Source organism: Serinus canaria, chromosome 1 (genome assembly GCF_022539315.1).
Source record: "Serinus canaria isolate serCan28SL12 chromosome 1, serCan2020, whole genome shotgun sequence".
In the NCBI taxonomy this organism is placed as follows: Eukaryota; Metazoa; Chordata; class Aves; order Passeriformes; family Fringillidae; genus Serinus; species Serinus canaria.
In genome coordinates, this window is record NC_066313.1 from 63724318 (window position 1) to 63741093 (window position 16776).

At 35.7% G+C, this 16776-nt stretch overlaps 1 protein-coding gene across 6 annotated transcripts in view; it reads right to left on the reverse strand.

The window, feature by feature from the left end:
• The window catches only part of DACH1 (dachshund family transcription factor 1), a 353381-nt gene that overhangs the window by 22754 nt on the left and 313851 nt on the right, over positions 1 to 16776 (reverse strand). For 4 of the 6 annotated variants that reach the window (XM_050978249.1, XM_050978246.1, XM_050978232.1 and 1 more), the window contains 2 exons: positions 13862 to 14005; positions 13325 to 13393 (listed from right to left, as the gene is read on the reverse strand). In XM_050978249.1, the coding sequence (XP_050834206.1) occupies positions 13325 to 13393; positions 13862 to 14005 (213 nt within the window). Of the gene's footprint in view, positions 1 to 9412; positions 9480 to 13324; positions 13394 to 13861; positions 14006 to 16776 lie in introns of all 6 variants that reach the window. The other 2 variants (XM_050978250.1, XM_050978239.1) reach the window with 1 other exon arrangement.

A 16776-nucleotide genomic window follows, 5' to 3' on the forward strand; every position in this document is an offset into this window, starting at 1 on the left:
AAAGAAAATACTTGAAAACACTTAGACCAGGTGGACTTTGTCATTACCCTGATATTCACAGAGGTTAGCCATCACTCTGAGCAAGTGCAGAGCAGGCACAGATGATGTGCTCCATGTATTCTGCTAGCAAGGAGTTTTGGGACATAAATCCTGTCACTGATATTCAAGTTGGTAAATTCCATCTAGTTTTCCATATGTCTGTACAATGAGAAAGCATGACAGAATATTTAAAAGGGAGGGCAAAACATGAAGGGCAGAATAAAATCTTGAGCTCTTGCAAGATTTAGGCTCAATCTCTGTTATAGCACAGATTTCTGATACATCCATGATCAAGCTCCCTAGCCCCTCTATATATAAAGATAATTGCTTTGTTCTGCATCACAGGAGTATTTCCTGATGTGAAGACTAAATCCATTAAAGACTGCAAAGTTGTTGAGATATTACAATGAAAAAATTTCTAGTAGGTTTCCAGTTACTCCTGGCATAGCTCAAAACAATTTATCTGAGACAGCCACAAGGCTGCAAATTGGAATCAGTAGCACAAAGAAAAAGTATTTATTTACTAAAACTTAAATTCATGCAGAAACATTATATTAGTTTAAATTTCCTCTGAATATAAATAGCCAAAATTTAACAAACTAATTTTGGACTAGCTATTTTTTTTATATTTAAAAAATTAGTGTTTTCCTGTGTATAATCTGTCCTTAAACAGTTTCTCAGAACTATTATGCACAAACAAGCTTTCCTTCATCTTGATGCTTAATTTTGTTTTATTTCAATGTACTTATTTACACTAGTGGTTGAAAAGAATGACACACTCTTAACAAACACTTTCTGTTGAATGTCTGCTAAAGAACAACTTTGCTTCTTTACCTATTTTAAAAATATGATTACTCTTCCAGGCTTCATGGCTAAAATGAATTGCTTGTTTCAAATCAAAAAGAAAAAGTAGGTAGCTATGAAAAGTTTTTAATATTGAATGTACAGATGGAAGTCAAAGATGTTCCAAAGAACAGAGAAAGTATGAGAAAATGCTAATACACATTAGCAAAGTTCAGGGCTGCCATATCCAGGACCACTTATCTATTTGGCAAAAGAGCTGATTTTGAGTCATACATGGTAAATATTATCAGATCCTTTTGAAAGTCAGTCAGTTTGGGATTCTTTAGAAATAATTTTAAAAACATCCTCAACTTTTTCTCCCTACTTGTCTTTTTCCTATCTCAGTCAAATGCTATGTCAAATACAAGCTAGTCCACAAATAACAGGGGAGCAAGATGTAGAGAAATAATCTCATGAATGTTTGTGTGTAAAAATGATAGGAGTGGCATAGGCCTTCCCTTTAGAATTAACACAGTGATATATTTTTATTCAATATATACAATAAACTATGAATTTCCACATAATATAACCCGAGTGTAGAATGTCATATGTTCAAAGGCATTCTAAATGAGCAAAAGGGGTTTAATTCAACATCTGCTATGATTTGAGTCAGACTTCCACATCCTGTAAGGCTGCTTCCAGCTGCTTCAGAAAGGCCTGGATATTCTGGAAGCATGATGCAGCTCTCACAGATGCACTGCAGCACCTCAAATAGCACAAGTCATCCACTTGTAGACAAGCAAATAACTTTTAAAATTGTGTGAGAATTAATGTTAAGATAAGAATATCTTAACTTCACTCTGAAAACCTCATTTCAGAGTTTCAGATGTGCAGAGATAAGATAGAAAATTGATTATGACCTGCCTTGGTAAATTAGCTCACATGGCTTGCTTAGAACTTTTTTCTTCTTTGATGCAGATGGTGGTTGATAGTCAAAAAAGGCCGCTGAATAGGATGGTGACCATTCATATTTAATGGTTTAAGTCTCACTGAACTTGAAATACAAGATTTGAAATCTAATCTGGATTGGATGCTTCTTTTTACCTACTCAAGCTGTAGCAACTTTCAGGAAGGACATATGGATTTCCCTGTCTAATAGATTTCCTCCTATGTTAGCTAAATGGATAAAGTAACTTCCTGGCTACTAGTCTACTTTACTAGTTCACCAAATCACAGCACTTTCAGAGGAACTGAAAAATATTACTGTTCTTTTGGTGTAAGAGTTGTCTCCCTCATTCTTCACAGAAGTCACAGGGGAAGAGCATCTATTAGAAAAATCCCAAATCATTAAATATTTTGACATCTGTTGATGGTGAGGTCTTAAGGATTTAATAGAAGAATGCAACACTAATACTGAAAGATGAAATTCCTTTATGTGGGTATAATACACAAACAACAGGAAATTTTAAATCTTTATAGAGCTTAAAAAACTAATGCCAAGAAACAATCCTCTTTATGACATATCTTAACATGACATGATGTGATGTTATTTTCCAGCACTTGTCTACAATGTAGTAAATGTGGTGGAGGGAAAAAAAAATGTAAGAAAGAGAAAAAGAGACAACTCTCTACACACTGTATAAGCAAACACTGATAAGCAGCTTACAGCCAGCAGGTCTAGCTCCTCAACCAGCCTCAGAACATTCAGCAATGTAGTTCAGCTGTGAATGAATTAGAAATCCACTTTATTTATACCTGTTTCATGCTAGGCTATAAAAATACTGTTTGACTGAAACAGGTTGTTTTAATGTTGTTTTAATAAATTTTTCATCCTGGTTTATAAAAAAATCAAGCCTTTTAGTTCTTTCTCTAAAAGGGAAAATGTTATTTATTTTTTAGCTGCTGAGACTATGTTTGAAATATATATTCTACCTGTCTGATCAGGTTTCAGTCACCTTCTGAGGGAGAAGATGAAGGGAACAGAGTACTTCTGGGAAACAAAAATACCTAGGACGGTGCCTTGCAGTGCCCATCCTTCCCAGGTAGCAAGACAACAGGGGTGACCCCAGAAGTCTATTAGGAAAGAATTCATCCATCCTATCCTTCCCTCTTTGAATAAGATGAACATGTAGGATGAATGAAAATGAAAGTCAAAACAATTCCATATAAAGCCTCTGGAGCACAATGTGGGGTCTTTTTAATATTCACGTTGTCTTGAATTTTCCCACTTGACTTTTAGTTCTTTAAAAGTGAACTAAAGCACCGTGTTGCTAGAAGATCTGATTGATTAACCATTCATCTCAGTAGAAAAGTCAGGAACATATCAGATTTCCATCAGTTCCATATAAATACAGCTACAAAATGAGATTTAAATTGATAGCAATTTCAAATAGATAGCAATTTCAAATAAAAAGTGAAAAATTTTATGTAAGAGTATATGTTGAATGAGAGAGCGGACTAAGAGTACTTTGCAACATATATATAACTTACATTCACTCTGTGCCTTTTCTTTGCTTTTTGGGTAATAGCTAATAGGATTATGTACCTTGAAGTTTAAAGGTGTAGCTAACAATGACCTATGAACACTATGAAACAATTGTCTATTTATAGGTTACTGCCTGCAATCAATATCACCTTCTGTTTAAGTTAATCAATGTTGTCTTTAATTGATTAGCTTGGGTTGAAAACCTGCCAAAGTGCTGACTCCTGGGCAGGTGGATAGGGAACTTACTCATTGCTGTTTGGTTTCCATGCATTGTAAGATAATTTCAGTATTTATCCATGGTCAATGAAATATGAAACAAAATAATCTTTAACGTCTGTTTCCTCATCAAGTATTCCAGCATCAACAGTAAAAGACAGATAAATTAGCAAGAGATGTTTTAAATGTCTACTATAGAATCTAGGTTTAAAAGCTAAACTATATTGGATAGTCTGTCAAGCCAAAAAAAAAATCAGTAAAGCAAGTGTCTTTAAAACTTGTGAGCTGGTAAAGCTAGTAAGGCTTAGGGGAAATAAAATAAAATGTTTAAATTAGTGTGCATAGAGAGAGCCAAGCTCTTTCTAAAATGTATAAAAATTAAGAGAACCTATTTTCAGAGATGTATCTTCTGCAACAGTAATGAAGTTCAAGGTGGTGCACACAGATTAATGTTGTTATTTATTATTATGTATATAATTTCATTGAAGTGAATAGCACTGTTCACATGAATAATAAGTGCATGACCCTGACATTAATACAAGGTGTTACACAGTGAAGTCAAAAAGCAGCTGAAGTTTAAGGCACTAATCAAAAGGAAAATGAAGCATTATGTGTTACTGCAAATAAGAACAGTGTTGAACCAGCAAATATTTTATGAAGACTGAACAAAAATAAAATAGAATCAGGTGGACTTTCCAAAGGGAGTTAGTACGGCAGCTCCACTAAATGTCACTGCGGGTTAGACACCAATATTTTAACGGTGTTTCACCATTAAGACCATCACTAGGTCTGAAAATAAATTTTCTTTTGAGCAAAAGAAAGACAAAAGAGAAGAGCAATGCAGAAAACACACTATCTTTAACTTCTATAATTGAACAGTGCATGTGCATACGTTTTTACCAATGCATCAATTTGTTTGACAAACTCTGGCATGCAGAGAAGAATCAATAACAAAACAGCAGAGATCACTCCCCAGTGGGTCACTACAATGGCTTCACTCCATTCTGTTGTCTTTCCCACATGTTTCTGTTACCTCAAATCCCTACTCTTACCTAGAGAGGTACTAGAATAATCCAAAGGAGAACAGTCACATTACAGAGACAGTCTTGTCTTATGCCTGCAGTTAATCAAAACTGTAAAGACTGAAACCAGTTGTCTTAGTGATCTTTAGAAATCTTAAAAATGGAAAATTTAATGAAGAAACCTGAAAATCAGACAGGTAAAAAAGAAAAATGCAAAATCTATCTGTCAGATTGCTGAAAGTCACATTTTCACAAGACATGTTATTCCACGTTGGCAGACCTTCAAAGTGCTTCTTGACTCCTAAGATGAATAAAAGAATTTTTATTGGCAAATTAAATGTAAATTATTAGGTTCTTTGCTTGTTTGTTTTTGGGTTTTTTTATTTCTTTTTTGTTTTGTTGTGGTTTGGTTTGGTTTTATTTTTTATTTGGGCCTAATGGAATAGCAGGTTAAGTGGCCTAAAAATCACAGAAATGTTCATCTCCAAACAAGTCAGTCCACTGTTTTGTCATTGCTGCTTTACAGAACCTTTCTATATTTCTATGGGTCTAGAATAGTCAGCTGTTTGTTTCCATAAACAGCCTAGCTAAGTAGCAGATGTTTTCTTGGGCAGTTATTCAACATATCTAGAAAAAAAAAATCCCTTTGCCTTCCAGGCTTCTGACAGCTTTGTTTCCAGCTCCTGACTTCTTTTCCCTGCTGAAATGTTCAACCTTTATAGCAGGCCTGTACAACAGGTGGGCTGTGGGTCTCTTGCAGTTTGAAAAACCATTTGTTTGGCCCTTCAGCTGCTGAGAAGCATCATGTACTGTTTGATTTGCCCAGCTGCCAAGAGGCAGCAACAAGATGTCCAGCAGAAAATGCATATCTCCTGGCTTGTCACTGATCCCTCAGAATGCACGAGCCTCCTAGTCAGGCAGCAGCCACATGGCTCCAGATCATAGACACACATTGCCTTGCAGGTCAAGGAAGTGACATATTAAGAAATATTTGGGATATTCAGAAGCAGTACTTGGCAGAGGAGGAGGTGAAAAAGAGGTGGAAGGAAAATGAGAAAGCAACAATAGAGGGGAAGCTGAAACAGTGTTGAAATGGGTAGACAGAGAAGAAGGAATGTCACACACGCAAATGAAAATGTATTTTCATTCTGCAAATGACCTGATACATTCCTTTGTGAATTCTGGCTTTATACTAGACCCAAACACCTTTCTGCTAGAAATCCCATGCAATAATAAAAGAGTAACAACAAATCCATAGTACTTACTAAGTGGTGATAAAACTAGAATAACTGACAAGCAAGTGTCAATTGAATAAAAATGCAAAATTTACAAGCTGATACACATAAAGAGACATTTAGAAGTTCAGGAGTTTTAATAAGATAAAAAAAAGGCAAGGAAAATCTTGGTAAAATGTACAAAGAATCAGGTGCTTTCCTTGGGTTTAATCAATTAATACTTTGGAGAACATATGGCCATTGTTTTACATGGCATTATACAGATGGATGACCTCGTCCTTAGGCAGCTATGGATGCAAATGGAATTTCTTTTGATAAAGGGGGATGTGGAAAGGCACAGACAGAAATGCAGAGATAGGAGATAGAAGCTCTAAGGGAAAGATGCAATTCTTGAAAGGACTCTAAAAGATAAAGGAAATGTACTTAGGACTGGTCATCACAATAAATATCATGCAGAAAATAAATGAAGAAAAGACTAAAGAGAAGACATCTTAGTTAAATGTGCTGCAAAGAATAGTGATGTCTCTGGGAAAGAAATACATGTTCTGCTGTTTGAGGATATTGAAAACTGTTTTTAAAAAATCATTAGTTGATTTGAGAGTAGCCATGCACAGGAAAATGCATCCTCTCTACGATCAGCAGCCAACAGTAATCTTCTCTAAGTCTACAAACATAAACTCATAAAAATACTCAAGATTTACAGAAATTAGGACAAGTCTGATGTGATCAAAACTGGAAATTAGGACAGAAAATGTGACTGGGGGAGTAACTGAGACTGGCTAAATACATACATAGAAACACAGAAACCAGGGCACTGGAAGGCACTGAGAAATAAAGTACTAAAAATGACTATCTGACAATAACTGAGACTGAAGTTGGGGGACCGAATTATTTACATTAATGGACAAGAACAGAACCCAGTGGTTGAGAATACAAGCAAAGAGGGGAGACAGAACACAGATAGGGCAAGAAAGCCAAGCAAAGTCATATGAGGTTTCTTAGAAGGAAAAGTTGTGGTGAGTAACTGGACATTTGGCATACAGATAGAATGTTATGGGTCAGTACCGAGACATCTGCATCTTGATTAGCAAGAATATTAGGCAGAAGAAGTCAAAACTTTGGGGGCTGGAATTATGACTGGATATAAAAAGAAACTTGCCTTGAAAGGTGTGAGGAAAAAAGGATCAAGAAAGAAATTAGAAAATTTTGAAGTTGTTATTAACGTTGATAGAAGACTGAGAGATGAGGGAGAGCCAAGAAAAAGAAAGCTTGATGGAGACACTGTTAGAGGTGATACAGGTTGCAAGGAAAATGAAAGGAAGATTCTGTGCCCAAGAGCACAAAATATATCCCAAAATTGTCTTCATCTCAGCAAGTATTTGTAAAAGTGCCAGAGCAAAATGGTCACTCCTTAGGCCACACTGCTCATACTATGGTGTTACAGTTTATCAGTTGCTTGGTTAGCTGTATCATTGTGAATTTTAAAATTCAATTCCATACGGTTTTCAGATGTTGTCTCACAGTGGAACTTCTGACTTTGTAGTTTACTTGTTAAGAAGACAACCCTAGGAGATGGTTAGCTAGGACATTAGTGAAGCAAAGCCCACAGCTGTTAGGAAATTCCATAATTAAGAATTAATATATGGAAGAAATGTATATAATAATTTACGACTATTCTGTAAAGCATGATGTCTAATTATGGGAATATTATACATAAACCAAGTATTATAAAAAGCATTACAAGACACACTGACCACTGAAGATAAAGAAAATATTGGGTAGATATCCCTTTATTCACCTATATTTTTGTCCCCTACACTGAATGAGACAAGGTACTGTGAAAAATACAGTATCTAATCATATAATTAAAGATTGTATCACAACACAAACACAGACAGTTGAACAAAGGGGCGGAAGACAACCTTAATTCTACCATTTCCTAATTTTGGAATGCTTGACTTCACAGCCTTGATAATGGCCTTTTCCAATAAAGTTTTTGATCTCATAAAAAATATCATCACATATTTCCACACACTTTTGTCCAAGATTTATATATCAGAAATAGAACTGTGTGCAGAAGCTCCACAGAACCACCAAAAGTTCCTTTTCATTGTGGAAGTCCTTCAGATACCCATCTTTCAAACACAAATATAACAAGCAAGAATCAAAGACTATCAGTTGCTGAGATTATTATGTGGATTTTGCTTGTTGAAAAATAGTTTAAGCAAGTTTCAAACCAATGCAGAAACAATTTAGGTTAGGTTTCAGGGCAAAAGACTAAAGCTGTATATAAGCAATTTTTAATAATGCGGAGGGCAACTGCAGGGCAGCTTTCCTCTAATATGGGCAGCAAAATGCACACTTGCAATGGGCAAATTTAAATCATAATTTCTTTCTTGTTCTTGTTCAGTAGCCTGCAAAAGAACCTCATACATGACCAGTGTGCCGAGTTGCTGTTATTTTCTTTCTCTATTCCTGGATCTGTTCAACATCTCTATTTCCTGCCTTGTCCTTTCTAGGAGGGGAAAAAGAGAGATGGCCCTGGAAGGTTTTGTGAGCATGGCAGCTGAGTGGGTCTTTTTCTTACACCAGGAAGGTATAAACTGAAACCACTTAGCATTACACTTAACTGAACTGTCAATATGAGCCTAGAGAAGAGGTGGAGAACTAAAGAAAGGAAAGATGTTGGTGAGAAAGGGCTTAGAAAGGGTAAGTTCATTTTGGTAAGGGACAGGGAGAGTAGATAACAGACACATTTAAAGAAAGGCTGATAATATGCTAGAAGAAAAAAATAATACTTGCAGCAGAGTAAGGAATTGAGGTGTGAAAATTTGACCAATGGAAAAGGAGGATAAATTTTCTGCTAGAGGAGAATGCATAGCTGAGGAAAATACTGACTGAGAGTGAGCAGGATGGAAGAACTTTGAGAACACAGAAAATGCAAAGGGCCTCTTGCAACAAAAACAAACATTCGGGGTAAAAACTATTTAGAACTGAGAATTCTGGGAACTGAGCAGGGTAAGAAGACTTAGGAGAAAATGACAGAGCTGATTTCAGGAGCAGCTGGAATGACAGCATGCAGAAGTTGGAAATTATTTGGAAGAAAGCAGAAAAGGTACAAGCTGAGGCAATTGCTAGTAAATTTGAAATAAATGGAAATGACAAAAAATAGCAGCATGAAAGAGGGAAAATTTGATTAATCTTCCTCTTCTTACCAACAACAGCTTTGGGACAACAGCACAAAACCATTTGTGAGCAATGTGGCAAAAGGAACACATTACAGGAACATGACAAGGAAAGAATAGTCAATGGTGAAGATGGTGCAGAACTAGAACACTTTTAGAGGATTTTAGATAATGTACGTGATTGGTGTTTAAATAGAATGAAAATGAAGTTGCAGGACTTGGGAGGGAAACTAATGGGAGATAGAAAATTGGGAATGTGGGATACATAGAGGAAAAGAAAACATAATAATGTAGGCAGGCAAATACATGGTAAGTAACCAGATGGAGAAGAAAATTCAATGGAAATAAGAAAGTAAAAGCGGCAGTAAATGTCATTGTTCTAGTGCTTAGTAAGAGGTCTGTTAACAAAACAGTATATAAAAGTCAAACATTATCTTTGTATGGTACCTTTTTGTGTGGGATGAGGGGGTCTTGGGAAACCGGATTGGGAGCTAGGCATAGGCATCTAGTGAACCTACAATATGTATGGAGAAGAGGATAATCTGCTTTATTATTATTTAAAACAGAAGCAAAGAAAACATTTAAAACCAGTGTCTTCACCAGTCCCTAATAGCTTAGTATCTCTTTCTATCGCTCAAAAGAATACATAAGTACATCCGAGACCCAAATTTGAATTATTTATTGTGACTATTTGTTAACATTTTATGGATATTGCAGCAAACTGTTATCTACTCAGTATTTAAAAAACTCAAACACAACCCTAAAATACCCTGCATTGCTTCTTTTTATAGTCTTGTATTCAAATTCCTTTTTATTATTGCTTCCATTTTACAAAAGACTTTACATGCGCTAAAAGTGAATCTAAATGAGTGCTACATGACGAAAAAATAGAACAGAACATACCCCGTTATTGACAAATGCAATTATCTTCTGTGCTTAAATTAGTTCTTTTCCTTACTCTTCAAAGTGATACTTAAAAATAGCAACATTGGATATAACTTCAAGTTGACAAGTATCAATTTATTTATAATAAATAGTAAACAGGATCTTTAGTTTTAATTATTATTTTCTTGCATAATTTTTTCTTAAAAGCTGAAATTACACTTTGTATTTCAATTATATCACTTCCCTACAGAGCGCTGAAGCTTTCCTACCTTTGTTTGCTTAGTTATAAAACTACACAGCATGCTCAACACAGTAAATTGAAAAATGATTGTGGATAAAAAGATTATTATCCCAGGCATGCTTAGATACTGAGACACTAATATATTTTTGAGAGGAATGAGAAAGTATTTCCCTAGTAAGAATTTTTTCCTCAGAACCTGAAAGATGCAATAGGTGGTATTATATGTTTAATTATGGAATATACTGTATATAGAATAATAGAATATAATAAATATTTGTACATGGTATTTCTTCTATAGTGCATGCCAAAGTATACACAATATAATTTATAAATAAAATGTAAGGACACAATTGAAATTTTGTATAATTGTGACAATATGGTCTTTGTTGCCCCAAACCAAATCTAAGAAAGTATTGGAAAACGTTTCAACCACTGGAAAGCTTTTATAGAGTTTTGCAGATAAAGGGCCCCACCTGTACTGAGCATGCTTTATTCCAGTGCTTCAGGAATGAAGTGGTTTTTTTCCCTGCAATTCTTTCTTCTCACTCCTGCCTACACTTGTCATGCTAAATAATGAAATTGGAACAGAACCCTCTCAGTGCTTCCCTCCCTGATATCCAGGCAGGAACACAAAAAGAAAAGGAACAGAAATGCACTGGAACCAGTAGGGAATGTGAGCCTGACCAGGGAGACGGGGGAAGCAGACACTACAGATAGAGATGGGTTTGCAACAGGGAAGGCTGGTAACAGGGAATGTCAATGCAGCTCTTGAAATGACTGGGTAAGGGGAGGAGGCAACAGGAAGGGTCAGACAGAGCCAGGGGGTCATGGAGAGAGAAAGAGCTTGTAATTAAGGGAATAATCAGGGTGGCATGAAACAGAGTTCAGAAGAGAATGATGGAAGAATGTGAAGTTGGGGGAAAAGAAGAGTAATGTAATGTAGAGCAAGGAAAAGTGTTACATTAGCAAAAGGTGGGATTGGAGGGAGGAGGAAGAAAGAAAAAGGAACTGGGACAGATACACAGGGAAATGAAATGAACACCAAGAGTCCTGACATTTGGCATGACTTGCCTGCTATTAACTGTTTCTTAAACTATTTCTGAAGCCTGTCACCCTATAATGACTGATTTACATTGTAGGGTTACATATTGCACTAGATCTGAAAGTTCTGAACTGCTCTATGATGATTGAGCTGAATACATTCAACTGAAAGACATGAAAACTCTATTTCTTGCTGCTTCTTTCCTTTTCCTTAAAAAACCTCTGCTTTGGTTATATGTTGAGAGAACAAAGTAGACACAGGAAATGTCAGAATTAAGGTTGCCTTTGCAATATGATTCAATATCACAATCAGAGAATATCACGGTCCAGTCTTGAACTAAATAATCATCTGAGGATTTTAGTTTTGTTTTTAATGTGTATCACCTGGGACAGAGGAATCAAGGCAAAGTTGTTACTAGGAATGTCTCCTGTACATCCTTGATTTCACTTATTGCAAAAATGGAAATATATGAAATGAGCAGAGGATAGCTGGGAAAGAATGTATAGTCATTGTTCAAAAGCTGAAGTGTTATTCCTATATAGTTTGGGATAAATCCTTTAGAATACATGCTCTCAAATTTGTGTTGCTCATATTATAAATATCCAACTTTATATTTCAGCCTATGAGCAAGACCAAATTCAACAGGAACAGTGATTTGATAACACCTGCATGCTTCTGCCAAAAATGCGAATTATTCTGAAAAATTAGGTCCTTGATACTTGACAGTTAAGCAATATGTCATCTTAATCTGTATTTGACTCTGTTTCCCAGCTATCAAATTGGAATACTCCAAATTTCACTCCCTTGCAAGAATGTTCTGAAGATGGAGCAATTAATATTTGCAATGAGAACAAGTACTGCAGCGACCGGTGCAGCAGCATGTCCTCCCAAGAAATTAGAAATCTGTTTTAGCATCAAAAGAAGTAACAAAATGTCTGGATTGTTACAAAATGAAATAATGGCTGAATTCTTACTAAATTAATTATATCAAAGGGTGCTTTGAATAATGTGCATGTTTATGGGAAGGAAGGCAGGATTCTGGGGTAACAGACCTCATAACATGTATTCACTTTCCAGGCAACATTTAATCTGGCATATTCCAACTTCTGTGCTATTGACTCTGCAGACATAACTTGCTTTAAATGTCTTTGTTTATATATGTGTGTTTGTCTTTCATAAGAACTTATTGCATCTTTGGTATTTGTTTATATGTTCAATCCGTTAAAAGCTTCTTGACTTTTTTATTTTGTTGTTACAGCCTCCTTTTGGCACACCAGTAACAGCTCCTTGGAAGTTAGGAAATGTGATTAAATAACACACAGAAGATGTCAAATGATACTGTTAGGATGATTGACTTCAAAATGCAAAATAAAGGCAATTGAGTGTGATTACTGGAGCTAATCCTTTTAGGCTTGCTTCTGAAAAATGCACCTTCATTTACCATTGAAAACAATTGCTATTTTTATTGCTTATTATTCATGTAGGTAGATTTAGCCTGTTGATAAGAGTAGATAGTATAACATAAATACTAGCTTCAAAATTTGCTCTTTACTAATATCTTGATGTTTGCAATGTATATATAAATTTAGATTCACAGGGGAAGCAATACGGCTCTCTTTAGTATTTCATGTATAATTTACTCAGCAGATTTGTTTTATTAAAATGTAAATAATGGGATGTGGTAAATGAAAATTCCAAGATGGGAATAAACAGCTTATTTATTGTTAATGCTCAGAGTAGCTTATTGAAACACACCTTTCAGTAACTGCCACTGACTATTAGCTATGAAATTCTCATCATGCCTTGAATGTTACCCATTAGGCTTAGCCATTTGTACAGTTAAAAGGCTCAAGATGTTTCGAATATACCTTTAAAAACATTATTAACTCAAATCAAACTACACATATTCACCAAAACCGCATTCAGCATGTCTGAGATTCCAACCAATACTGCTTCAAATTAATTATTCTTCTTTAATTGCTCTGTATAAACAAAAATGACCTATTAATTTAAAGAAAATCTATCAGCACAGAATGTATTCTCTCTTATAAACAACCAAGATGAACTTGACCTTGTTTGAACTTGTTTTGATGTGGCCCAGATGGTAGGCTACATGCTTGAATAGCAGTCTAAAGCTGAGGAAAAACTCATATAGCAAGATCTAGATTTATAGCCTTTTGCAAATTCCTACCTTGTATTGTCCTTTCAGCATCTGTTCTGCCCCCGCTGCGGTCAGCTTCTATCTCTGGGGTCAGAGAGTCTAGAAAGATAGAAAGGTAAGACTGACACATATTTCATTTGATTCTTATAGCCCTTTTTACAACCTGTTACTCCAATGCTGAATTACAATACAATCAACCTTTGTCAGTTTTTTTAATGTTGAACAATGACTGGAGGCCAGGACAATTTTTTGTTAGACTGGGAAGATTAATGAGCAATAGATTTTTCAAGCATAGAGGGGGGGGAGAAAAAAAGGAAGAAAAAAATTGACTTCTCAAGCTAATAATATAAAATTGTCCTAGTTTGAACATTCTCTCCAGTGAGTTTATTTGCACATACTATATAAAGTAACAAAGAAATAAAGATACAGGTATCATTTGAATGTAGGAAAGAAAAGAGATTTTCCTTTTTTTCCCTTTCCCTCATGCTATAATTTTTTTATATAACCAGATTCTTTTGGCACTTAAATAGGAAGTTAATGGCACGGAGGCAAAAATTGGCTTCTTACCATTAAGGACCCTGAGACTATCTGTTGAAGCTGCCTGTTTCAGTGTTTGCTCTGCTTGCTCTCGTCGTTTAGTCTCAAATTCAAGTGCTTCCTGCAATTTCCTCTTTGCCTTCTTTTCCTTCTTTAGCCTTTTCTGAATTATTGCTGTGAAAGGAAAATAACATCAGTGCACTTCAGTTTGGATCTGAAACTTGGCTGCACGATGACCTATTAAGGGTCCTGAGAAACATTATAACTGAGAGGTTCATATAAACCAAATAATTACACAATAACCAGTTAAATCACTTGAAATTTGTTGGAATCACCCTGGAATATTCTAAATGCTACTGTTCTATAGGATAGTATTGAAAACTGTATGTGGTATCAAGCAATGACTTTTTTTTTTCTTTTTTTAAATAAACAGCTGAGAATCTGTGAATTTTCATATCAGAAAACCTCAAAAACCAAGCAATGGAATGTACTTCTGGAATCATCTGATGTAGATAAACCCCTGTCTCCGGAGGTGAGGGGGTTTTCAGAATTAATTTCACCATTTCTATTTCTCATAGCACAGTTAATAGACACACAGTGAAGGAGCTCTTGCCTCTCTGCAGCTTCTCTTGCATAAGAGGGGGATCCATCTGCCTGGGTCCTGGGCAGCCCCCACCCTGCTTTGGTCCTCATTTCTTGGGGAAAGGCCCTGAGACTCCAAACTCCCCTCCAAGCTCTGCTTCCTGCAAGCTATCTGACCTCTTGGTGCCTGTTTCTTCCCCATATTTATTTATTTTCCACATTTCCATTGTTTCTTTCCCTTTTCTCCTTCTTGCTTTCTGTTGGTGCCTGTCCCATCAGCCATCTAACCTAGAAGAAATCACAGCAAATCCTTTATGGTGCTGGATTCTCCAGTCAAGTAAATATTAATATGCTTTGTCCAATGTGAGGGAAAATGTTTGTAAATAAATGAGTATTTTGAAATAAAATTTAGGAGAAAAATGTTCTTCAATTTCTTCATCTTAAACTCTTTAGGAAAAGGATGGCAAGTCCAGTATGGGACTTCATTACAATTTTCTTTTCTATGTTACCACTGACTTATAACCACAAAGGTAAAACTTGTAGGATCCCTAACTAAAGGAACATATTGCAAGTTATTCTCCTGATGGAAAAGGGTAAAGTCAACCAATTCTTCTACGTTAAAACCAAAGTGGACCTCTGAAGAAATCCTGTAAGGTTGTAAAGGATAGCATTTTCTCCCCCACCACGCCCTAACTGTTCTTATATAGCATATTTAGGGTTTTCATAGAGGTGCATGTAGAAAGCTTTTTTGTCCTAAGATCTTCCTGGATAATCCTTTCCAGGAGATTCTGTTATTTTGACACTAACTAAAAAATTATCACTAAAGAATTATTTATATGCACCAGAAGAATTAACCTTACCAAACCCAGATACTAGGAACTGTTAGGTTTGCACATCAAGATCTATCTAGCCCTGTATCTCACTGCAAAGTAATCTCTGGTATATGCCTAGGAATGAATGCTGAAAAATACAAAAAAATACTTCCACCAGTTCACACTCCCCAGGGATGGTAGACTGTGATGGTGGTATCATTCACAAAATGCAAATAATGAAACTTTTAAAGGGAACTGTCATTGTTATTACTCTTTAATTCATATGCTAAGAAGAACCACCTTTTAGATGATCTTGTATATTTTGTGCTGCTATACAGAACTGTTCAGGCACAAAATTAACGTAAGCACATATCCTGTAGTCAGAATAACTGCATAATTTACATCCAAGACTTTGGAATTTTGGTTCTTTCTCATTTTGTACAACACCAACTACTTTACCGGCTAATTAGCTCATACTATCAAAGAACATCTAGCATCTATACAAAGGCTAAACTAAATACATTTTGAATCATTGCATGGTTTTAATGTTTTCATTATAAGTACTTTGAAAGTGATTGCAATAAATGAGAAGGAAACATATGTTGCTTTCTGAATTAAAATGTCATCATGGCTGACACATTGTAGATGTGACTACAGCAGTCAGAGCCAGAATTAGCAAACCCTTACTGTGTAGCTGCTCACAGAAGAGATATTATCCTACTTTCACCAGTTGATGAGACACATCCTACAGCCTTAGGAATCACTAATTGGAAAATTTAAAAAGAAGGAAGGAAACAGTACAGTAAATAAGCAGCTCTGCAGAACATACAGTAGCGGCCGTGAATGCAACAGTCCATTAAAAAAAGGCAAAAATACTCATCTATAGCCACTGAACAGAATTATATTTGACTTGTATTAATGTGATGAGCAAAAGACAGATAGATGTTGCCTAATGCTGAAGATGCCCTTCACATGAAGGGTTTGACCTGTGTATGATACAGTGGCTTGTGTTTCTACGCTGTAGCTTTTAAGTGTTTTTCAGTATTTTCACATAGTATCTCTTCACTTAGCAGGGAAGCTGGTACATTTCTCCCATCTTGCTTATGCTTCCATTAAGACATGTAAACTTTCTTTAAGACACGACACTTGCTATTTGAAAAACTAATAGTAGGTAAAGACCCCTATGCATTTTCCTTCCCTTAATTGAAGAATAAATTTTCACAATGATTACAACCTGGCCTTATTTTTCTCTCTTACTTCGATCTTTTTATTTGAAAGAATAATCCATACTTTTCTTTCTTTTATACAGAAGTATCCACTAGCAGAGATAGTCATCCTCATTATATTTGGTTTGCTGCATACCACCATTAACTGTTCAAATCCATTCCTCTTTGGTCTGACTGTTTTCCCAGTGCAAGATGGTCGGTCATTAGAGGAATGCATATACAAAAGCAGGTAATGCATCATGCTGAAAATAATATTGCCAATTATTTCAGTAACCTGGACACAATAAGGGACTATCCCATGTTTTGTTCTGACATGCAACTTTGA